The sequence below is a fragment of the Astyanax mexicanus genome, chromosome 15, assembly GCF_023375975.1.
Source record: "Astyanax mexicanus isolate ESR-SI-001 chromosome 15, AstMex3_surface, whole genome shotgun sequence".
NCBI classification, from domain to species: domain Eukaryota; kingdom Metazoa; phylum Chordata; class Actinopteri; order Characiformes; family Acestrorhamphidae; genus Astyanax; species Astyanax mexicanus.
Window position 1 is genome coordinate 15536058 of NC_064422.1, and position 23218 is coordinate 15559275.

The window sequence follows — 23218 nt, forward strand, 5'->3', positions numbered from 1 at the left end:
GCTGGCGCATCTGTGACCAAGATAAGATAAAATAATCCCTTATTAATCCCACAATGGGGAAATTTACAATGTTACAGCAGTACAGAGGAAAGGACAGAGAAACAGGCCAGGAAAAAAATATAAACAAATAATGATAAATCTATATATACAAAAATACAATTACAGGAAATATATAAAAGATACTTAAAAAATGATATATAGTAAAGAAAAAAATATACGTATACATCTAGTGCATAGAGATATGATTATGGTAGGGTGGACCAGTATAATTGCCCAAAGAGTAACAATGAAAAAATATCAAATAAATAGTAGATATAAAGGTGAGAAAAGACAGCAAGTCTTTGTGATGTATCAAGAGCCACGGTATCCAGGGTAATGTCAGCATACCACAAGAAGGACGAACCACATCCAACAGGATTAACTGTGGATGCTGTAAGAGGAAGCTGTCTGAAAGGGATGTTCGGGTGCTAACCCGGATTGTATCTAAAAAACATAAAACCACGGCTGATCAAATCACGGCAGAATTCAATGTGCACCTCAACTCTCCTGTTTCCACCAGAACTGTCCGTCAAGACAATAAATTATTGTGGTCTAAAACCAGGTGTTTCAGTTTCATTGTCCAACCCCTGTAGGTTTGATTCAGAAGTATAAATGGATAAATGATTGGTTTTGCGTGTTGTAAGTTTTATTGGCAGATTTGAGGCCCTCAGTATGGGCGTAGGTGGCTTCCTAGTTCCAGGCCTGCCATTTTACTCATTTCCATTAGGAAATACAAAATCAATGATATGTTGTACTTTATTGTAGGCTACTCATCGAATACGTTGCTCCCACATTGTCTAATATGTGTCAGTCTACATCCTCTTCGTTTTAAAGGTATTTATGGAATCACGTCCACTTTACCCAGATACAACAAATCTTTTTTTTATTTTATTGGCTGTTTGGTAGATACATTTCTCATTTTATTGACTGGTGTATGTAAAGCTCCGTTGCTGCTCTTCATTCACAGTTAAAAAGTAGCGGTTTACCTTGGTGGCCATTGTCCTAGTCATTTCTGAGAAAACACCAAGTGTGCATATCTGTCATCTACGCTAAATGTACAACAAAGATAATGTAAAGTATAATGTGTTTAAAATATGTTTAACATTTTAAGTACAGAATTATTGCACGTGTTCTTGTTTAGCTTTAATGTCTTCAATATTTCATTTTCAATGTAAAAAAAATCATTAAAAGAAAGTAAACACATTGAATGAGAAAAAGTGTGTCCAAATTTTGACTGGTACTGTACGCTTCTGTGGAAGTACACAGTAGGCTACATGAATGTGTGTAGGGCACATGTAGGGTATGGCGTAGATTCAATGCAGAAGCATAAATTGGCCTTAAGTTTCACCCATTGCTGACACAGATCTGCAAATTGTTGCTGTCATCATCAATTAACATTTTAAAATAACATGGAAATACTTTTAACAGGTTTGGAATTAGTAAATAATTTTTTCAGAAATTTTACATACTCTTGTTCTGGGTGTTTTTCTGTGGCGTTTATGTGAATAATAATGATTATATCATATCCGTCAAAATTTTTCAGGTCGTCCATCCCTAGTAAGCTTTCAGAGAACTTCTACCCACAGTCATATCCACAACACTCCAACCACTCAGCTCTCTAAATACTCAGCTCAGCCAGTAGAATGGTTGAATCAGTGATTGTGAAGGATTTACACACACGCAGATCTTAGTTTAGCAGCGGTTCCTGGTCCTCAGCTGATTCCTCTGGGCAGCTGGAAGCTTAATCAGGTCCGTTTTAAGTCTGCAGGCCAAAAATACATGTGTTACATTCCTGCCAAAGGCCTGTGGATGCGTTTACTGGCATTTTGTGCTGGGCGTAAATGACAGCTTGATGGTATTTTGAACAAAAGGGAAGGGAGTGGCTCCACCACACCTGAGGTCTGAGTATATATAATCAATATGTTACACTGCCCTTGTAGAAAGAGTAAGGACTGTCTTTTAATTTTAAAAGTGTGATAAACCTAGATTACCCTTATTTAGCATCGGTCTATATAACTAAATACTGGTTCTTTAGTCAAGGGATTCACCAGTACAACACTGATGGAGTTTTCCTGTTTTTTTTTCTTCAGGTGGCTTGAAATTTTACAACTGATAATATCAGCTAATATAATTCTATATGGTTTGAAAAATAAATAAAAAAATAGTTTTAATTAAACAGTGCTAAAAAAAGCTAATACAACTTGAATGGACTGTTTTATTGTATCATAATGATATTAACAATATTATAAATATATTCATTTTATTTATTATTTTTTTATATTGTAGCAATGGGGGATGGAGCTTCTCAGGCTTTTTAAAATTGATTTAATCATTTGTGATCCGTGATTTTTTTTTTTTTATCAATTTGTAACTATTCAAATTGTAGCTCCACCTTCCTCAGTGTATAATATCACAATACCTACATACAGAAGGTTATTGATATATACATATTGAATCTAATGAGATACTGTAGCTCCCTGAGTGTATAATATCACAATACATTTTTTGGACAGCAGTGGTTTCCTCTGTGGTGTCCTCCTATGAACTATTGTAGATTTGTTAACAAAATTGTTATCATATGCCCGAGATATGAGTTTTCAGCTGACACTCTAGGATTCTTCCTCACCTCATTGATCATTCTGCACTGTGCTCTTGCAGTCATCTTTACAGGACGACCACGCCTAGAGAGTAGCAACAGTGCTGAACTTTATCCATTTGTTGACCGTCTGTCACAAACATCAAGGCTTTTAGAGATACTTTTGTAACCCTTTAGAGCTTCATGCAAGTCAACGATTTTTGAGATTTTAAGAACAGCAAATTCAAAACTGGTGTGTGTGTTTTTTTATAGTGTAGGGCAGCTTTAACCAACACATCCAATCTCATCACATCCTGGATCCAATTAGCTCTTAGAAAAGTCATTAGCATAGGGGTTCACATACTTTTTCCACCTTGCACTGTGATTGTTAACATGTTATATTTAATAAAACCATGCAAACATATCATTTTTGTGCAGTATTAGTTTAAGCAGACTGTGTTTGTCTATTGTTGTGACTTTTTCTTTCAACTGCATATTACAATATCTACATTTAAAGTATTATTAATTCACCCAAATTAGAGACTGTAAATATTGTGATGAAAACTAAGGCAAAGCTAAACAGTTGCCATGACTGTTTTAAGCCAGACACACTTAGTTATTTCAGATTCCCCATTACCCAGAGCTCTAAATCCTCTTATACAGTTTGACTCATAATTGGAGTTTGAGCTGCGGCTGAAGGACAGTTACTGTTTGCTAGCTAGCGCATAATGTATTAGCCTCAGTGTGTATAATAATAGTGGTTTATACACTCTGGCAGAAGCAGCCAGAGGCTAATCTGACATCCAATTAATTTACAGACAGATGATTTGTTTCTGACTGAATAACACTTTAATATTAAAACGGCAATATTCTTCATGCTGTAGGTGTTTGTGTAGTTTCGAGGTTGTATAACCGATACTGTGGTGTGTTCCTCCAGGCTGGACTGATTCGCACAGATAACGGAGAGTTCTTCATTGAGCCGCTGGAGAAAGGCCAGCAGGACGCAGAGGTCAAAGGTCGAGTTCATGTGGTGTACAGAAGGTCTGCCATCAAAAGAGAACCTGGAAGGAACCAAGAGGACCTCCATAATGAAGGTGAGTGAACAAAAGAGTTACAGGGGAGAGGGAACATCACAATAGCACTGCTGAACACTGCTGAACACTGCTGAAGGCTTCAGAGAAATCTTTAAAGCCCATTTGGCTTCTGTCATGGTTAAGGAATATGAGGTTACAGCACTTATATTTAAATTATATTTATAACTCATGAAACTGTAAAACACTATAGATGCAACCTTTATTCATTATAGCACTGTTTGCAGATGATTTAGTTTTTTTGGTTCAAACTATAACCAATAAAGTCAAAGTGTCTATCTATAAAAACTCTATATAACATTAGAATTGACTGGAGTATACATAAAATCAGTGTTCATTGAGAGGGTCTGCCTATAAAAGCTCTATATAACATTAGAATTGACCGGAATATACATAAAATCAGTGTTCAGTGAGAGGGTCTGCCTATAAAAACTCTATATAACATTAGAGTTGACTGGAGTATACATAAAATCAGTGTTCATTGAGAGGGTCTGCCTATAAAAGCTCTATATAACATTAGAATTGACCGGAATATACATAAAATCAGTGTTCAGTGAGAGGGTCTGCCTATAAAAACTCTATATAACATTAGAGTTGACCAGAATATACATAAAATCAGTGTTCATTGAGAGGGTCTGCCTATAAAAGCTCTATATAACATTAGAATTGACCGGAATATACATAAAATGAGTGTTCAGTGAGAAGGTCTGCCTATAAAAACTCTATATAACATTAGAATTGACCGGAATATACATAAAATGAGTGTTCAGTGAGAAGGTCTGCCTATAAAAACTCTATATAACATTAGAATTGACATGAAGAGCTTTTATTATTAATCATTTTATTAATTATCATCATGTTTTCTAAAGACTTTGCCCCGTGGGAGCATATATAATGTAAATTATAACGGCCCTAATATAGAGCCTTGTGGAATTCCATGTCTTAACTTAGTATAACTGGAAGACATATCATTTATGCTCACAAACTGATAATCATTTAAGTGTGATTTGAACCATGATAATTTAGAATACTAAACCTAAATAAACATGAAGTCAATTGTCAGTGAGTGTCTATCTGTATTTAACTTTATATAACATTAGAATAAACCCAACCCAACTGTATACAAAGTCTCTCTCTGATTTACACGGCCTGAAGTTCCACTCTGAAACAAGTTGCTCACTTTGCTCATTTGAACTCCAATTAATCTCCATTCTAAACTCAGCTCCATTATTTCTCCAGCCTGCTTTGGTGCTAATTATAATTACATGCTACAGTAGGTAAGGTGATGTGAGTTATCCCTAATTGTGTGTGTTAATGTAATTGTCTGGGTGTTATATATGAACTGTCTGGGTTAGACTGCAGACTCCTCCCCCTTTAAATGACCCAAAGATTGAAACAGCCATGGCCATATATAGCATCAGCTTCAGAATCATGTTGATGCTCCACTGACTATAACATGAGGAGAATGTGTCTTTGTGATTCCTACTCTGGACTGGAATGTTGTTACTGGGCGGCACGGTGACTTAGTGTTTAGTATGTTCACCTCCCAATGCTAAGGTATTAGGTTCAAGTCCCTATCAGTGTGGGTTTCCTCCCAAAATATTAAGAAATTTGCCCACAAATTTGGAATAATGTAAATTTCCATGGAATGTGGATGTAATGACTGTATGCATTGCCTCCAATGGACGGTCAATTCTGGTTAAGAGTGTGCTGTGTGCGATTGGCTGAGTGTAAAATGACTGCGTGTAAAAAGTGAGTGTCTAGGAAGGCACTGTATGATGTAAGTGTAACTTCACTCATCCATCCATACATGCTGCACTATGTAACTTTGGTAGAGCTGCCGGAGATCTCGCCCCATAACTGTGTAATTCTGCATAACCCAAGTTATATTAGTGTAAAACCACTGTCCACATTCTTATCGTCAGCTTGTTCATGAGAGTGCGTTCAATGCAGGATTTGTTATAACTGCAATGGAGTAAAACCAAGGGTAGGCCTGTTACAATAACAGTTTTTTAAAACAAGATATTATTTCAGAAGTGATTGCGATAAATGATATTATTGTCATTTTAAGACCATTAAATGCCAATGACATAATACAAATTGATAGCGTATCAAAATCCATTGAACCCTTTTAAAGACAGCAAAATTTGAATTATTTTTATAGGTTGGAAAATATATCATTTTCTCTTCATCTACTGCACTCGCTGCACACTGTGTATGGAGTCGTAGTTATTGAAGCATTGGTCTGGTATTGCATGACTGACTAAAATACTGTTCACTGTTATATATGTGAACAAACATACACACAAACACAATAGACGATATCATGATTATCAAATATTATTATGGTCAAGTCCTTTTATTGTATTATAAGTTGTAAATGTAATTATTTTGCAAGGTCTACGTACGGGGATCCCAAAAGCTAAACAAATACCAGTTCTTGCTTAATGCTGCTTTAACCCTCTATGTTAGTAAACATGCTGTCGCATCAAATTTGGTGTTTCACAATGTTTCTGTTAATATCTCTGCAATAACACAGCATGGAAATTTGATTTAACACAAATATTCTGACGCTCTGGCTTGAGAATTACTAGGCAATGCATTTTGTTTTCGAGTACGCATGCAGTGTGAGCGCAATCCACGGTAGGCTTCTTTAAGTGGGCCAGGGAACGGTTCACTTGGACTGTGCACGGTCACGTATGCTGTGTCGCTATATATATGCAACCGTGACTAAGATAATCGTGACTTTTGGCATGTATTTCTCCACTTTTTAAGAAGATGCGCTCGGGAGAGAGGGTGCTTTGCGTGGCGGGGGTGCTGAATTCGGCACAACACTGGCAAGCCCAGTGAGTAGCGTGCTCCAGGAATATTCAACCCAACCATGCCTATTGTGAGTACATTTTTGAGGCATGCTGCTTCACCATCAGCAGCCAGAGTCTGAGAGAGCAGTAGATGTACTATCTCCCCTCATTACTCCTAGTGTGATGCCGGCCAGCACAGGCATCTGATGGATGGTGTATCAGTGCTGGGGCTCCTGCGTTGTCCTTAGAGTGCATGGTGATGCTGCTCGGAAAAGAGGCGGAGTCTGTATCGTATTTACGATTGTAAGCAATGTGAATTCTTTTGTAAAAGTATGCAGGATAAACTGTAGGATGTGGGCTGTTTCAGTTAATCTGTAACTTTACCTGCCGTCTTTTCCTGTTGAGAGAATTCATTGGATGCTTCATTTGTTTAGCCTCATCTCTTTCACTTTCTAAAGTTCATCCCAGACAGCTGTACAACAGCAGCCTTTTGATTAATTTTAGAAACTTCCTCACAGTGATGCAAACCTGCGAAACAGACTGCAGACTGCGTCGACAGACCCCAGAGCGTAAATGATGCATTTCATTATAAACGGAATTGACTGACTAGTCCAATAATGCCTTAACAGCTTAACTGTTCTTTGCCTACATAAAAAAGCTTTGTCTTTTCAATTTTGTTTCATATTTGAATAGGAATTACTGAGTAAATCCACCTATTTTGTATTACTTTTCTCATAATGCTATGTGTTTGAGAAACTGCATGTGTTACTCCACACTGAAACATATATTTATCTGCTCCTGAGAGTTTTAGAATATAGGCAGTGCTTCTCTACATGGACTATCTATACATACACAAGCTGTGCATATGTGTTCATTTGCACATCTATAATAGCAATTGGTGTTAAAGAGTCCATGCTTCTAAACTGAACTTCATGCTCTGAAGATCAGCGCTTCACTTTTTTTCAGTTTTGGTTTCATCTTCTTCAGTGTCACAGGAGCTATCAATGAATTTCACTGGTGCAGTGAGAATGTGTTCCAGTTAACTGTAAAAAAGAACACCTAATTTGACAATTTCCACTTCTTTTGTGTGCAACCTTACATTATTTAAACTTAATTTTTAAGCACAAACCTTCTAATATTATTGAAAAAGATATCAGTACACTCATCGGCCACTTTATTGGGTACAATTTGCTAGTACCAGGGTGGACCCCCTTTTGCCTTTAGAACTGCCTTAATCCTTTGTGAATCCATACATTCAACAAGGTACTGGAAACATTCCTCAGAGAGTCTGGTCCATATTAACATGATAGCATTATTACACTGTGGTCATAAAGGGATGGACATGGTCAGCAACAATACTCAGGTAGGCTGTGGCGTTGACATGATACTCAATTGGGACTAATGGGCCCAAAGTGTGCCAGAAAAAAAATCCCCCACATCATTTCAGCACCACCACCACCAGCCTCAGCCGTTGACACAAGGCAGGATGGACCCATGCTTTCATGTTGTTGATGCCAAATTCTGACCCTACCATCCGAATGTAGCAGCAGAAATCATCAGAGACTCATCAGACCAGGTAACGTTTTTTCTTTTCAATCTTCTATTGTCCAGTTTTGATGAGCCTGTGTGAACTGTAGCCTCAGTTTCCTGTTCTTAGCTGACAGGAATCAGGGCACCCGGTGTGATCTTCTGCTGCTGTAGCCCATCATCCGCCTCAAAGTCGGAAGTGTTGTGCTCATGTTCAGTGATGTTCAGTTCTCTTCTGCAGACCTCGGTTGTAACGAGTGGTTATTTGAGTTACTGTTGTTGTTCTATCAGCTGGAACCAGTCTGGCCATTCTCCTCTGATCTCTGGCATCAAGGCATTTACTCCCACAGAACTGAACTGCAGCTCACTGGATGATTTCTGATCTTTTTCAGATCATTCTCTGCAAACCCTAGAGATGGTTGTGCGTGAAAATCCCAGTAGATCAGTAGTTTCTGAAATACTCAGACCAGCCCCTCTGGCACCAACAACCATGCCACGTTCAAAGTCACTTTAATCATCTTTCTTCACTATTCTGATGATCGGTTTGAACCGCAGCAGATCGTCTTGGTCGTGTCTACATGCCTAAAGACATTGAGTTGCTGCCATGTGATTGGCTGATTCAACATCTGCATTAATGAGCAGTTGGACAGGTGTACCTAATAATAAAGTGTCTGGTGAGTGTATGAGCTCTGTTATCTCACTATCCCACCACTGAACCCCTCCCTCGCTGCTGTCATCCATTTTCACTTCTCCTAAAAATCATTCAAACCCATCTGCTTGACTAAATATTTAACGAATTCTGATCTGGCTGTTTAGATTGAGTTGCTTTGCTGTGATTTGAAGATTCATTGAATTACAATTTTTTGTTGCTCACACTGCCAAATATACGGTATAACAAACAAATCTGGATCACATATAAAAAAAGAGATCAGATTTGGACCACTTTCCTTTACTTGCTGGATGAACATATCCTGCAAGTATCTAAATGCATCAACGAATCATTGGAAGGGTGTCCATAATTACTTGTAGAATAAGTTCTTCAGAAGGCACCTGCCACACTGGTAGCTCCAGAGTAAGTAACAGTGTTGGAAAAGCTGTAGCTCTTTTTGAGTTCTGGCTCCTGCAGGGAACGCCTGGCCCGTGGCTGGGTTTAATGCAGCAGTAAATCAGGGTTATGAATGAATGCTCACAGACGAGCCGGATACAGGAGAGACGTAACCCAGCCGTGCCAGCCTTAAAACCAGCCTCAGGGGGTTTTATTACCACTCTGCCAGAGTTAAAGCGCGTCCATCTACTGAACAGACCTGCAGTGAAGGCCAGATGTTAACTACCTGTCCAAAAGTATATGGAGACCTTCTTCTGAGGTTTTTTTTTTCTAAAATTAGGGGTATTAGCTCTTTATTGCAGTAAAAGCCTCTACGCTGTAAACCCACAGTTAGTTTGTACTCATAAAATATGTCTGTTTTACGCAACTGTTTTGAGTTAGATAAACATTTGTGTCCACATATACATTCAAATGGAGATATTTTCTATTGGTTTTTGGCAAAATCTATTTGGATATACTGTATGTTTCGCCCCATTTCCATCAGTGTGTAGTAATCACCCCTCGGCTACCATAGGTAAGCTTTTTAAATCATAAAGTTGTCGGCTGTAAGAGCAAGCATCATTTGAGCTGCTCACTCTGTGCTGGCTGTATTTATATTGTTCACTCTTTAGCATTTTCTTTCTCCATCTAATTTCCTACAAGTGTTGCAAATCTATATATTTTTCTTTAATTGCAAAGCAGTTGATATAATAAAAAGCATAATAACTAAAAGTTAAGGTCTTTAATTAATTTAACAAATTGCCTCAAATTATCTAATTTAATTAAATTTAGTGTATCCATGCATACAGTGTACTTTTCTGAGAAGGCTTTACACTTAATTTGGAAAATTGGAAGATTGGAAGATTGCATTAATGGGGATTTGATTCGTGAGTTATGAGTTCAGCCTCATAAGAGCACCTGTAAGGTCAGGGTCTGGTGATGGATAATAGGTTTAACTACCGTATTTTTCGCACTATAAGGCACACTTAAAATCTTTTCATTTTCCCCAAAATACCAGTCTAGCAGTCAGGTTGTAAGAAGCAGTAAAGCCACTGTGCTGAAGTTCATCGTTATAAAGGAGTTTCAGTGAAGGTTCTAACAATGGCTAGCATTGCTGCTAACTGCGGCTAGCGCTGCTGCTAACCGCGCTGTTGAAAATATTGGAAATATAAGCTTACTGTAAGTAGACCTAAGCGCTTTACTCACCCAAATAATCAGTTTTCAGTTAAGAAATCTGTGTAGATTAATATCCTGCACTTGTTTGAATTGTGAGTTGTTGTTTTTTTATTGGATGGTTGTAATTTTATTTTACTGCAGTAAATGCAAATTACACTTTGAGCTGTACACATACATTTCTGGACAAGCTGAGAGATCCATAAGCAGTATCTGAAGTGAGAGCAGCATGTGCAAAGAGGTGGCAGAGTAATATTACAGGCTTTTACACTAATATGACTCAGGTCATGCAGTGTTACACAACTGTACCCAACTATACATGTACCTACCTACCTAGTTACCCATCTATCTATTACCGGTGCCTGTTTGGTTCTAGTGTCTGTCTGTGATTACTTCAGCAATGTATGAAATAAATAACAGACACTAGCATCTGATATAATAAATGTTTTCAGTCTTTCACTTTTATAATTATAACGCTGCTGCTTTGTTATGGCTGGTGTATTTGTCTTGTAAGCACTGGCTGGTGTCAGATTGCATGGATATGTTTTACATTTTATATATATAATGTAATGCATGTATTACATTTTGCAGAGTAATAATGCAAGAGCTTTGGCCAGAGTGCCATTACCGTGCAATATTGGCACTTCTAAAATGCCTCTTATCCGATCACACTTCGGGGTCAGAAATAACTGATTTTGCTGCTGCATTTACTGGTAATATCCACAGTAAACTAAACATAGCATATTGTGACATCAATTTAAATGGTAGTGCCATTCAGTTGTTATATGGTGCACTCCTGCCTGACCCTGAGCTCAGATCTAATAGAGGTTGAAGTGATGTTGAGTATTTTCTCTCTGAGACGCTCGATCATCACGTCCACTCTCTGCAGCGGCTCTGAACTTATGTAAGAACGTCAATGCTGGAGCCACATGGCCCACACACGGCCTGGCCTGTTCTGATATTGGCTGGGGGGGTTAATTGTCTATAGCGATGCAGCACAGAAGCACTGTCCTCTAAGGTCACTCGCACGCTGCGGGATTGAGATGGTTGGCAGGGACGCAGTGGTGCTGATAGCGCTGCGGCGCCCTCTGATTTAAGGCTGTTTAACTGCAGCTGATAATAAACAGGAATCTGTTTGTGTGTTTGAGGATAGAGTTTGTATTTTATCAGATGTTCTGTGTGTTTTTATTAAGCTGCAGGTACTGCCCTGCGTAAGTTATGGCTGAGTTTTTATCACAGCAAGCCGAATCGCTGCCCTTGTCACTGCTATGCACTTTGGTGATAACTTATAACACTGTGCAGACACTGATAACACTGTGATTTCAGGGCTCTAAAGCAAATTGATATTGTTTTTTACTCAAATAATGCAGTTATTTATGTAAAAAATGCATCTCCGACTAGGTGTGAGTTTGAGTGTTGACTCCTCAGCTTCTATCGATTGCAATTGGGTCAAGATCATGATGCTGCCACCACCATGCTTAACAGTACAGTGGGCAGGGTGTTAAAGATCTCACCTTTGCTACTGCTATTACTGTACTACTGCTACTACTAGTGTACTACTTCTACCTGTTACTTGTACTGCTGTTACTGCTGTTACTGCTGTTGCTACTACTACTACTACTACTGTACTATTACTGAGATTACTGCTATTATTACTGTTATCCTTCTACTGCTCCAACTTCTACCACTATTACAACTTCTGCTAATGCTACTACTGTTAGTACTACTACTACTGCTGCTGCAACAACTACTATTTCTGCTACTGCTACTACTGTAATACTATTTCTATTGCTATTATTGTCCTTCTATTGATATCTACTGTGCTTCTACTACAGGTTATATTACTGCTGTACTAATATTACTATAACTGTACTACTACTTCAACTTCTACTGCTACTACTGTGCTCTTTCACTACTATGGTTACACTACTGCCTCTGGTATTATTATTTTTGCACTGCTACTATTAGAACAATCTACTGTTTTTGCACTAGTCCTGCTACTACTACTACTACTACTACTACTACTACTACTACTATTATTGTTTTTGCACTACTACTTTTTTCCTACTGCTACTACTACGTTTTTTGCACTACTACTACTATTTTTGTAAAACTGCTACTACTATTCGTGCACTACTACTGCTACTACTACTACTACTACTATTTTTACACTACTACTATTTTTGTACTGATACTGCTGCTATTTTTGCACTGCTACTGCTGCTACTACTACTGTTTCTGCACCACTTCTACAGCTACTATACTAAGATTACTACTCAAACTAATACTGCATTCTACTACTACCACAACCAGTGTACTATGGCTGTACTATTACTACAACTGTAGTACACCTGCTACTCTTCTACTACTGCACTACTATCACACTACTACCAGTTCTGCTACTATTACTACTACACTTATTTTAGTACTGTAGCTGCGGTAGTAATATCGCTACTACTGCTACATTACTACATTACTGTACTACTACTAATACTCTTACTACTACAACTAATACTACTATTATAACTGCTGTAATAATATTGCTTCTACTGTACTATGACTACTGCACTATTACCATTACTGTACTACACTACTACTACAAGTTCTGCTGCTAGTACTATTACTACAAGTAATTCTATTATAACTGCAGTCGTATTGCTGCTACTGTACTACTAGTGCTAAAACTACTGTACTTCTACTACTACTACTACTAATTCCAAATAGTAGTTATAACAGTGTTTGTCTAGCTACCAGTATTTATTTTAAATATGATAATGATAATTATTATTATTAATAATAGGTTTTTGATCTTATAATTGTGCAGACCTTTTTCTTTTCACATTTTAATATATCATATCATAAGTTTCATTTCAAAATATGTTGCCCATTTATGAAGAAATTAATAGCTGCAGTTTTTGAGCTGATGAATTGGTCTAACCTTGGCTGCGTTTTGAAGGTTGCACTGGTTCTAAATGAGATGGATTCAGCGCTCGATACACGTGTGGAGCTGCATGCTGGCTCACAGTGAGCTTCAATAATACTCATTGACTTTTCTTTAGTGTGTTTTTTTTATGGAATCTGTGGTATGGAGCGTGGCTTTACGCTGTATTATCTGGTATCTGGTATTCAGTGGGCGGTCGAGGCACTGTACTGTACACTATTCTCTCTCTCTGGGCTCGGAGCCTGCGGATGGTTTACCGTTCTGAGGTGGAGATTCCTCGTAATCATGGAGGAATGTTATAGTTTCCGGCCCTTAGTGAAATCCACCACCTTTTTTACTGTCCCTGTTTTACCACTTCAGAGGCTTCAATTTTGGTGCAGACACATTCCTCTAGTCTTCTAGTCCTCTGTTATTCTGTTGCTGAGTGGCTGAAGCTGCAGAGAGAAACACCCAACTGTACTTCCTTTGTAGGCTAATTCATCCTGTAAATGGTGAGATATCAGCACTGTAACAGCTGCAGATATTTTGGTCTGATTTGTGTAATTCTTTTGTATATTTTCTCAGCCTTCTTATGTTAAAATTTTACAGATACACCTATAGAAACACCCAACTAACCACATGGGATAAAACAACAACCACTAGATACCACAGATATTTATTAGTGGTGTCAATCAACAAAAAAAAAAAATATCTGTCACGTTTTCGTCCTGTTACTAGGCCTGTCACAATAATTTCAATATCGATTTATCGTACATGAATGAACATGACATGAGCTATGCACTTTGTTGTACATTGTTTCATATTGGTTGTCAGTTTCTCTGAAATTGAGAACAATAAATCATTCTTCCTGGTATTTGCTTATTTAGTATTATTAAGTATTTTATCCTTTTCAGTAAAACAGATGACATAATCGCAGTATTATGATGCTATTGTTACTGTGGGCAAGGAATTATAATGTAAACTAGGGATGTCCCTGATTTGATTACATGATCAGAAATCGGAGGTAATTTTAATTCAAAAAAATATTTAATTGATGATATATAATTGATGAGGGCACTTGGGCTCTCTCTTCCACACATACACACACTTCCTCTTTCAAATAAAAATGTGATATGCAGCTACAGTAGTGTTTCCTCTATTTCCTCCGTCTTTCTCTGTTAAACTCAGCAACTGAGTAACTTGTTAAAATATTCTAGTTTAAAAAGCATCAAAACTACCCCGAGATATCATAATACAGTAAAAAAAAAAAAACAGCTTAAAAAAAATAATCATGATCTCAATTAAAATTAATCACAGAATCGTTGATGTGACATTTTTTTATTTGTTTATTTAAGAAAAGATGCACATTTGTGGAAATCATTTGTATGGCTAATTAGTATGTATACAGTTGTTTAATAATGTTTGCAAATTAATAATATATATATATATATTTTTGACTACATTGCCGGAAGTATCGGATTGGGAATCAGTATCGGCAGATATTCAAAAGCAAATTATTCGGCGGGGGCAAATAAATGTGGTTGCGAAATCCCTTATATTAACATATCGATTTCCACCCTTAGAGTGTATTGTATAGAACCTAGACCAGTAAGTGAGAGGTTTACTTAAAGCATCCAAATAGAGTATATGCGGTCCGTCACCCACACACCTCAGCCACCCTTCAGCCTGAAACACGCCCCCACGCAGGATAACGCTGTTGGGGTTAAAGTGTGTGCCCACAGGCCAGCTGGCACTCTCACAGTTTGGAGTTTGGTGTGTGGATTCATCACTCTGATTCGCTGCCAGCGTCTGTAAGCCGGAGCTGTTGGAGCTGCAGACGAGTGGAATCATCTGCTGTTAGAAAGCATGAGGGTATTTATGGCTGTTTATTGTTTTGAACTTTATTGTATTTTGCCAATCTTTGAAGCAGATTCACGTTATGTAAACTACTATGTTGTCTTTACTTACCGCACGATTACTCTGATGTACTTCTTATGACGTGGAGAACACACCAAGCTCAAACAGTGAGAACCAGAGTGGGGCTTAAACCCACAGCCACACGACCCTGGAGCTATGTGATGCTAGTATTGCCACCCATAGTTAAATGTTGGTATATAATATGGTATATTAATTGCTAGGGGTGTGATGAGACACTAATATCACAAGACGAGATGAGACATGATACTGGGTTCACGAGAACAAGATGAGACAAGATTTAAAAATAAAATGTAAAAATTAAAAATTGCTTAAACTAGAGCTTTATTTGACAATCATATAACGCAAACTTAACAGACTGGTTTCTCCCTCACATTGATTCTATAAGAAATAGAAATAAGAATAAAAAATAAAAAAAAAACTTTTATAGGTCTTATATAGTGCAAATAATAAGTGCAAACCCCAACCAGTCATATTAAGACTAGGGTTTGTGTTTTTTCTCCTAAATCTCTTGTAATTTAACTATGCATAACCACAACCAGTCATATTAGTCACTGGAACAGTGTTCTTTGGACAGGTGAAACTAAGCTTAACCTGTACCAGAATGATTGGAAGGAAAAAGTACAGAGAATGTTTGGAAAAGCTGGACACAACTCTCACCACATCCTCTGTAAAACATGGTGGTGGATGGGCAGGCATGACTTCCAATAGCACTGGGTAATTTCCGTATATTAATGTTGTGACAGAAGACAGAAGTAGAAGGATGGATTCTAAAGTTTACACAGATTTACTTTCTGTTTAGATTCAACCAAACGCAGCAATGTTAGTTGGACAGGGCTAAACAGTACAGATGGACAATGACCCAAAACATCCTTCGAAAGCAACCCAGGAGTTTTTTTTTCTAAAGCACAGAAGTGGAATATTCTGCAATGGCTCAGTCAATCACCACATCTGAACCTGATCAAACAGCATTTCACTTCACGCTTAAGACAAAACTCAAGGTAGAAAGAGCCACAAACCACCGAGAACTGAAGACAATAACAGAAAGAAGTTTCCTTTGACGTGCAGCATGACTTTGAATGGGACTTTGAAGTAGAATCCAGTAGGGGTGTGCGATATGGCCCTAAAAATAATCTCACAATATTTCGGTGTTTTTGCAATAAATTTGCGATAACGATTTTTTTTTTCTTTCAAGAATACACTACTGCACAATACTAATAATGCACTCCATATATCCATATATCCAGTGCTGCAGTAAAATGAATGATATTGGACAGATAAAATCTGTCTCTAGTAGATATTTAATGGGAAATGAGAACAGTGTGAATTTTTCTTTTACTAAAAACAGCAAAAAAGTAGTACCCTAATCTGATAATTAGGGATGAGTGATATGGCACAATATTTCAGGGTTTAATATCATTCACGATATAAAAAAATGTTGGCGATATTATCGCGTACGATATGATATGGCACAACCCTAGACTCCTTTGAGACTTGCGTGAGAATTGTTTGTATTTTTCTTGTATATCTTTATGTGGGACGCTACTTGGGACTAACTTGTCTGGACTTGGGACTTGACTCTGTACTTGCATGCTTTGACAATTCAAAGCTTGCCTGTATTGCCTTGAAACCTGACCTGGTTTTTGTAGTTTTTAACTTAAGACATGGTTCAGACCTGCCTGCCTGTACTTGGAACTTAATCAGTGAAAGTCCTTAATAAATCTTAAATAACACAGTGACGTGTTGCAGAGTAAGATTTTGGCGTCATTATCAAGGTTTTAAAGATGTCAAAAGTGCAAAAGTTAAAATGTTGGTATTAATAGGAGTTACTGTACCAAAGTTAATATTCTGGTAGCGTTTAACTCTACTTTGGTATGATCTGCTGTTGATGCATAATGTTAAAAATTATTTTCTGCTTTTGTGTTTCAGTGTCAGATTTTGGGATTGCTGAGCTGCCGAATGCTCTGGAGACGGTGGAGCAGAAGCTGTTGGATTCGGATCGTAAACGGCGGCACGCTAAAAAAGATAACTACAACATTGAGGTCCTGCTGGCTGTGGATGACTCTGTGGTCCGTTTTCATGGGAAGGAGCACGTGCAGAACTATGTCCTCACGCTCATGAACATAGTAAGTTCTTGCATTCTTATCTTTTCAACTGTATTACTTTATTTTTACTTTAACTAGAGATTAAAAGTAAGGGAGAGAAGTTCCAGGTTGTGTGTACTGCAGCATATGAAAGAAACAATGTTAACAAAAATACTTCATCTCCCCTTGGCTTTCCGGTTACGGTTGCACCTTGCAAAATTTTCCATTGTTATTTAATTTGTAAGCTCCTTCTTTTTAAGTTTTTGAGATATCACAGTTCCAACTTCAGATTATTGGGTCTGCTTGTGTAATTTGAGCTGGTATCCAGATATTTTGATTGGGCGAACGCTTTCCACATAGCAGTGCATTTTAGCATAATTGTTTCCTATGGAAAATAATGGGGTGCACCATAGACTGTGTATAGCTGGACAGAGCATTGTCTCTCAAAAGTGAAGCCACCACAGGTCGGGCGCCCCCTGCTGTTCGGTTGCAGAAAGCTGTGTAACCCCTCCCATTCCCATAGGTTTAAATGGCAAAACAGACAACTTTCAATCACGTTTTTTTTTTTTTCAAATATACTGTAATTCTACCTCCATTATTTAAATGCAACAGCAAGTGTAACCTCTGCTTATATTGTTAATTTTTATATCCCCACAGAATTCGTTTTTTAAAACGTTATTCAGCTCTATTCAAAAAAGGTGTGGTTATTGTAAAAGGACTGGGTTACACCTAGCCGGGGTGGGACTAATGACTGTATGGGTGGGACCATAGACAGAGTGTGAGCTCTGTGGAGGCAGCCCTCAGGGGCAGGGTTATTCAAATGAGTAGGCTGTCTCTCCACAGTCTTTCTCCGTCCTCTGGTCTCTACTGCGCAGACTCGGGTTTCAGGATCGCCAACATGGCGGAAGATTTTGGCTTCATTTTCATTGAATGAATAGGAATGGCGACACGTCGTCCCTCTTTTTTTACAGTCTCTGGTTTGCACGATAATACAGAAGCACTAGAAACTCCCAATCCAACCACGTGGCAACACCTAAACAACTACCTGAGAGACACCTGGGATACAAAACACAATGCCAACCGCATAGAAACTGCTTTGCAGTGGGCAGGTCAAATGGTGTCCGATTATTACCATATTTTATGGACTGTAGCGCCCACCATATTATAAGGGGATTATTAATAAACTGCTATTTATTGGTCTATTTGTATACATAAGGCACACCTGATTATGAAATGCATCTTAAGCAACAATAGTAAGGAACTAGGGTGATTCCATGTTTCCCTTCTAATTCAGTAAGCCTCGCTCAAAGGAGCGCCGGATGTTAATCCACACAGATTGCTCTCCTGAAAACTTTATTTGGGTGAGTAAAGCACTTTCTTTTATTTAAAGTAAGCTTAGATTTCCAATATTTTAGTGTGCTTAGCAGCAGCGCTAGCAGAGGTTAGCAGCCCTTAGCGCTTTTAATCGCTAAACTGAGGAACCATAAATGTTCCGGAAACCCAGGGTGCTATCAGCTAGAGGTTTATCCATGTATCTTATTTTAACAAGGTAATTATGCAGACTACAGTCTGATATCTCTACAGTCTCATCTCTGAAGGGTGAAAGAGCTAGCGCTGCGGTTAGCAGCTAATGCTAATACTGCTCCAGTCTAGGTGCTGGAGAAACTTTACTGAAACTTCTTTATAATGCTGAACTTCAGCAGGGAGTGGCTTTACTGCTCCTTACAACCTGACTGGTAGAATTCATACATAAGGAGCACTGGATTATAAGGCGCACTGGCGATTTTCAGGTAAAAACTGAACTGCTTTCCAAACCAAAAACGACACTTTCATGTACATGAGAGCGAAGGTAGATCAGTATAGCCACATTCACTGACATGCCACATTCATAAGTAAGGAAATTACTAGAGGTTTTACGTCCCATGTCCTGTGCCATGTCTTATGGAATCTAATAACGCTGCACTGATCTCTAGGATATGCCTGTGCAGCAAGCTTTCTGCATTAAATATGGATGTGATTTCAGACAGAGTCGTTTGCCACTCACTGCACTGTCCACTCTGGGTGATAATGCCTTCTATGACTTATTCCCAGTAAACACGCAACACTGTGGATCAAGAAATGTTAAATGGTCACTGTTCCATCCATCTGCACTCAGTACCAGGCCTCACTATAACTCCCATAAAGAAGAACTGAATAGAATTCAGTTAAAACAGGGTTAAACTCTGAAGAACTGGGACTGTGTGAAAGGTGCCACCCTGCGGGTCTGTGTACACCCCGACAAAGCTCACGATTCTGCCCACAGAGATTACTAGAGACAGCGTGAGAGAGTACGGATAGAGAGAGAGAGAGAAAGTTCTCTCTTTAGTTCATTCATTTTCAGGTTCCACCAGCTCCTGCCACCTTAATCTACTTAAAGTTGAAAATCCAGTGGTTTCAGTCTGTGACAGTTACCATTTACACAGTGGCCTGAGCCTCCACACACATGCACACACACACACACACTTTTTTTTTTCTTCACACATTCACTGACACACGTGCATACACACACACAAAAAATACTTTTTTTCTAAGTTAACACTTAAAAAAAAGTGAAATGTTTTGAAAATATTTTTTTATCCCAACTTCTGAATTCTATTTGTCATTATTTATACAACTCTGGAAAAAAATAAGATACCACTTCAGTTTTGGAATCAGTTTCTCTGATTTAGCTATTTATAGGTATATGTTTGAGTAAAGTGAACATTGTTGTTTTATCCTATAAACTACAGACAACATTTCCCCAAAATTCCTTATAAAAATAGTCATTTAGAGCATTTATTTGCTGAAATAACAAAAAACAATGCAGAGCTTTCAGACCTCAAATAATGCAGAAAACAAGTTCATATAAGTTTTAAGAGTTAAGAAATCAATATTTAGTGGAATAATCCTGGTTTTTAATCACAGTTTTAATGCATCTTGGCATGTTCTCCTCCACCAGTCTTACATACTGCTTTTGGATAACTTTTAAGCCAGTCCTGGTTCACAAATTAAGCAGTTCAGTTTGGTTTGATGGCTTGTGATAATCCATCTTCCTCTTGATTATATTCCAAAGGTTTTCATTTTGGTAAAATCAAACAAACTCATCATTTTTAGAGATGAGCTGTAAGTGTATCTTTGATAACAGTGGTGTTGTCTTACTAAAACATGCTGATATTAATGGTCTAAGACTTTGTGTAAACTGCAGATAAAACTTTGGTGCTGGATTAGTTTTCTGCTTCTGAGTCGTTTGAGTTTCTCTTTATGCTGAGGGAATTGTTTTTTACGCCTTAAAACCTGGACCAGAGTCCAAGGTTTGTGTGTTTGTTACATTGTATACATTAGAATTCCAGAATCCACAAAATAAACTCTAGACTTTATACCATAAATTCCAGAATCCACACACTTACTCTAGACTGTACAACATGTATTTTGGTATCTATACACTAAACTCAAGACTCTACAGCATACATTATAGAATCTACACAATGAACCTTAGACTCTACACCCTACATTCCGGAATCTACAAACTAAACTCAAGGTTGCATACTGTAGACTTTTTACTTTTGGTCCTATACCTTATCTCTAGACTAAGCATTCTAGACTCTGGATTGTATACTATAGACATTTTACATTAGGCCCTATACCCTAATCTCTAGACTCTGGGTTGTATACTATAGACTTTTTACTTTAGGCCCTATATCCTAATCTATAGACTAAATATTCTAGACCCTGGATTATATACTATAGACTTTTTACTTTAGGCCCTATACCCTAATCTGTAGACTAAACCTTTTAGACTCTGGATTATATACTATAGACTTTTTTACTTTAGGTCCTATACCCTAATCTGTAGACTAAACATTCTAGACTCTGGATTATATACTATAGATTTTTACTTTAGGCCCTATACCCTAATCTGTAGACTAAACATTCTAGACTCTGGATTATATACTATAGACTTTTTACTTTAGGCCCTATACCCTAATCTCTAGACTAAACGTTTTAGACTCTGGATTATATACCCTAATTGATTTTACATTGTAAATGATAAACTTGACACTTTAGATTTTAGACTCTTCATATTAAATCCTTTGATTTTAGACACTAGACTTCTGACTCTACAGTCTACATTGGTCCAGCTCCAGCTGTTTTATCCCTCACTCTATGACCTGTACAGCCTCACACAAGCAGCTGCTGAATATTTGATGGATTTAAATGCAGACTCAAGGTCTGGAAGTCCTTGAGTAATGCAGTCTGGTGCCAAGAATTCAATTTATACTTACCTATTAAAACCTTATATAAATAGTATAAAAACGTAATATCACTTTTGTGAAAAGAAATATACAGTACGTACCTTTTCAGACTGAACCAGCACAGTGTGATTCATTGTTAAACATAGTAATTATTCTAACAGCAAACCTTATACAGCAGAGTCTGTAGATTTACAGGTGAAGAAATATGCACATATATTTTCATTGGCCTGACATCTACATGCACTATATGTCCTAATATTTTAAACATCTTTTTTACAGAATGCGTTTAGCTACTTTTAAAATAAAGTGCACTCATCACTGACACAGATGTGCAAATGCACACACAGTTTGTCTAGTCTCTGTAGAGAAAGAAGTACTGCCAATAGAATAGGACTCTCTGAATCAGCTAAACAGAGGGGTATAAATCCTTAGCACTGAGCTGATGAGGTCCGTACAATACGTTTAAGATAAGTTGAGGGTGGTGATCATTTAATATATACATAATATTTGTAATAGGACCAGGGCTGGGTATCTGTTTAAAATTCTTGATACCGATACGATACTTTGAATTCGATACCAATACCCAAATTAGGCCTGGGCAATAATTCTGTATTGGTATTTATCACGATAGGAAATGTTTCAATAATGGTGATATCATTTGTGTGGTATATCGATATGTATTATTTACAGAATCTGTCACAAAGAGGTGTTTTAACTGCCGTCAGTTCGCTGCAGAGCTGAACACAATCAGCCTCCGTGTCCGGGCTACGTCAGTGCGTGATGACGTAATCACACAGGCACGTAGCCAGATATGCTAGGCTAGGATCCTAGTTGAAGCACTTTTGTTTTAATCTTTTAAATTTGTTTATAAAAGAATAAGAAGCTCTGCCTCTGTTGTAATTTAAAGTTATTTATATTGGTAATAAAGGTGTATAGGTTATAGGTTCATGTTTGACAGGGATGTTTTTATTTTGCTATATGTAAATAAAAGTGAGCATTGATTAATTTTGACCATTTTTATTTCCAAAGTATTATATAGTTTAAAGTAAATCAATATAGAAACTATATCGTATTGTCCGAAATTAAGAAATATATCGCAATATAAATTTTGTCCAGCGCTAACCCAAATGATTTTGACTTTTTTTCTATACTTTTTTCGATACCTTTTTCTAAACTGGAACCAAAAAATACAAAAAGCGATAATTATTATTACACAGTGTATTTATTTAACAGCCGACTTAAGTGAAAGACAGGGGAGACAGCATGAGTGAGCGAGACACAGCACAAGTGAGCGAAAGAGTGAGAGACCGAGCGAGAGAGCGAGAGACAGTGCGAGAGAGCGAGAGACAGTGCGAGAGAGCGAGAGAGGTAGAGACCGAGCGAGAGAGGGAGAGACCGAGCGAGAGAGGGAGAGACCGAGCGAGAGAGGGAGAGACCGAGCGAGAGACAGTGCGAGAGAGGGAGAGACCGAGCGAGAGAGGGAGAGACCGAGCGAGAGAGGGAGAGACCGAGCGAGAGAGGGAGAGACCGAGCGAGAGACAGTGCGAGAGAGCGAGAGACAGTGCGAGAGAGGGAGAGACAGTGCGAGAGAGGGAGAGACCGAGCGAGAGAGGGAGAGACAGTGCGAGAGAGGGAAAGACCTTCGGTATAAATAAAGTATCTTTCTCTCTCTCTCTCTCTCTCTCTCTCTCTCTCTCTCAGGAAGTATTTTATACTAA

At 37.9% G+C, this 23218-nt stretch overlaps 1 protein-coding gene across 2 annotated transcripts in view; it reads left to right on the top strand.

Annotated features, from left to right (window-relative positions):
* The window catches only part of LOC103024481 (A disintegrin and metalloproteinase with thrombospondin motifs 3), a 113310-nt gene that overhangs the window by 35900 nt on the left and 54192 nt on the right, over positions 1–23218 (top strand). For both annotated transcript variants that reach the window (XM_049464707.1, XM_022669062.2), the window contains exons 3-4: positions 3552–3708; positions 17075–17271. In XM_049464707.1, coding sequence (XP_049320664.1) covers positions 3552–3708; positions 17075–17271 — 354 coding nt within the window. The remainder of the gene's footprint in view (positions 1–3551; positions 3709–17074; positions 17272–23218) is intronic.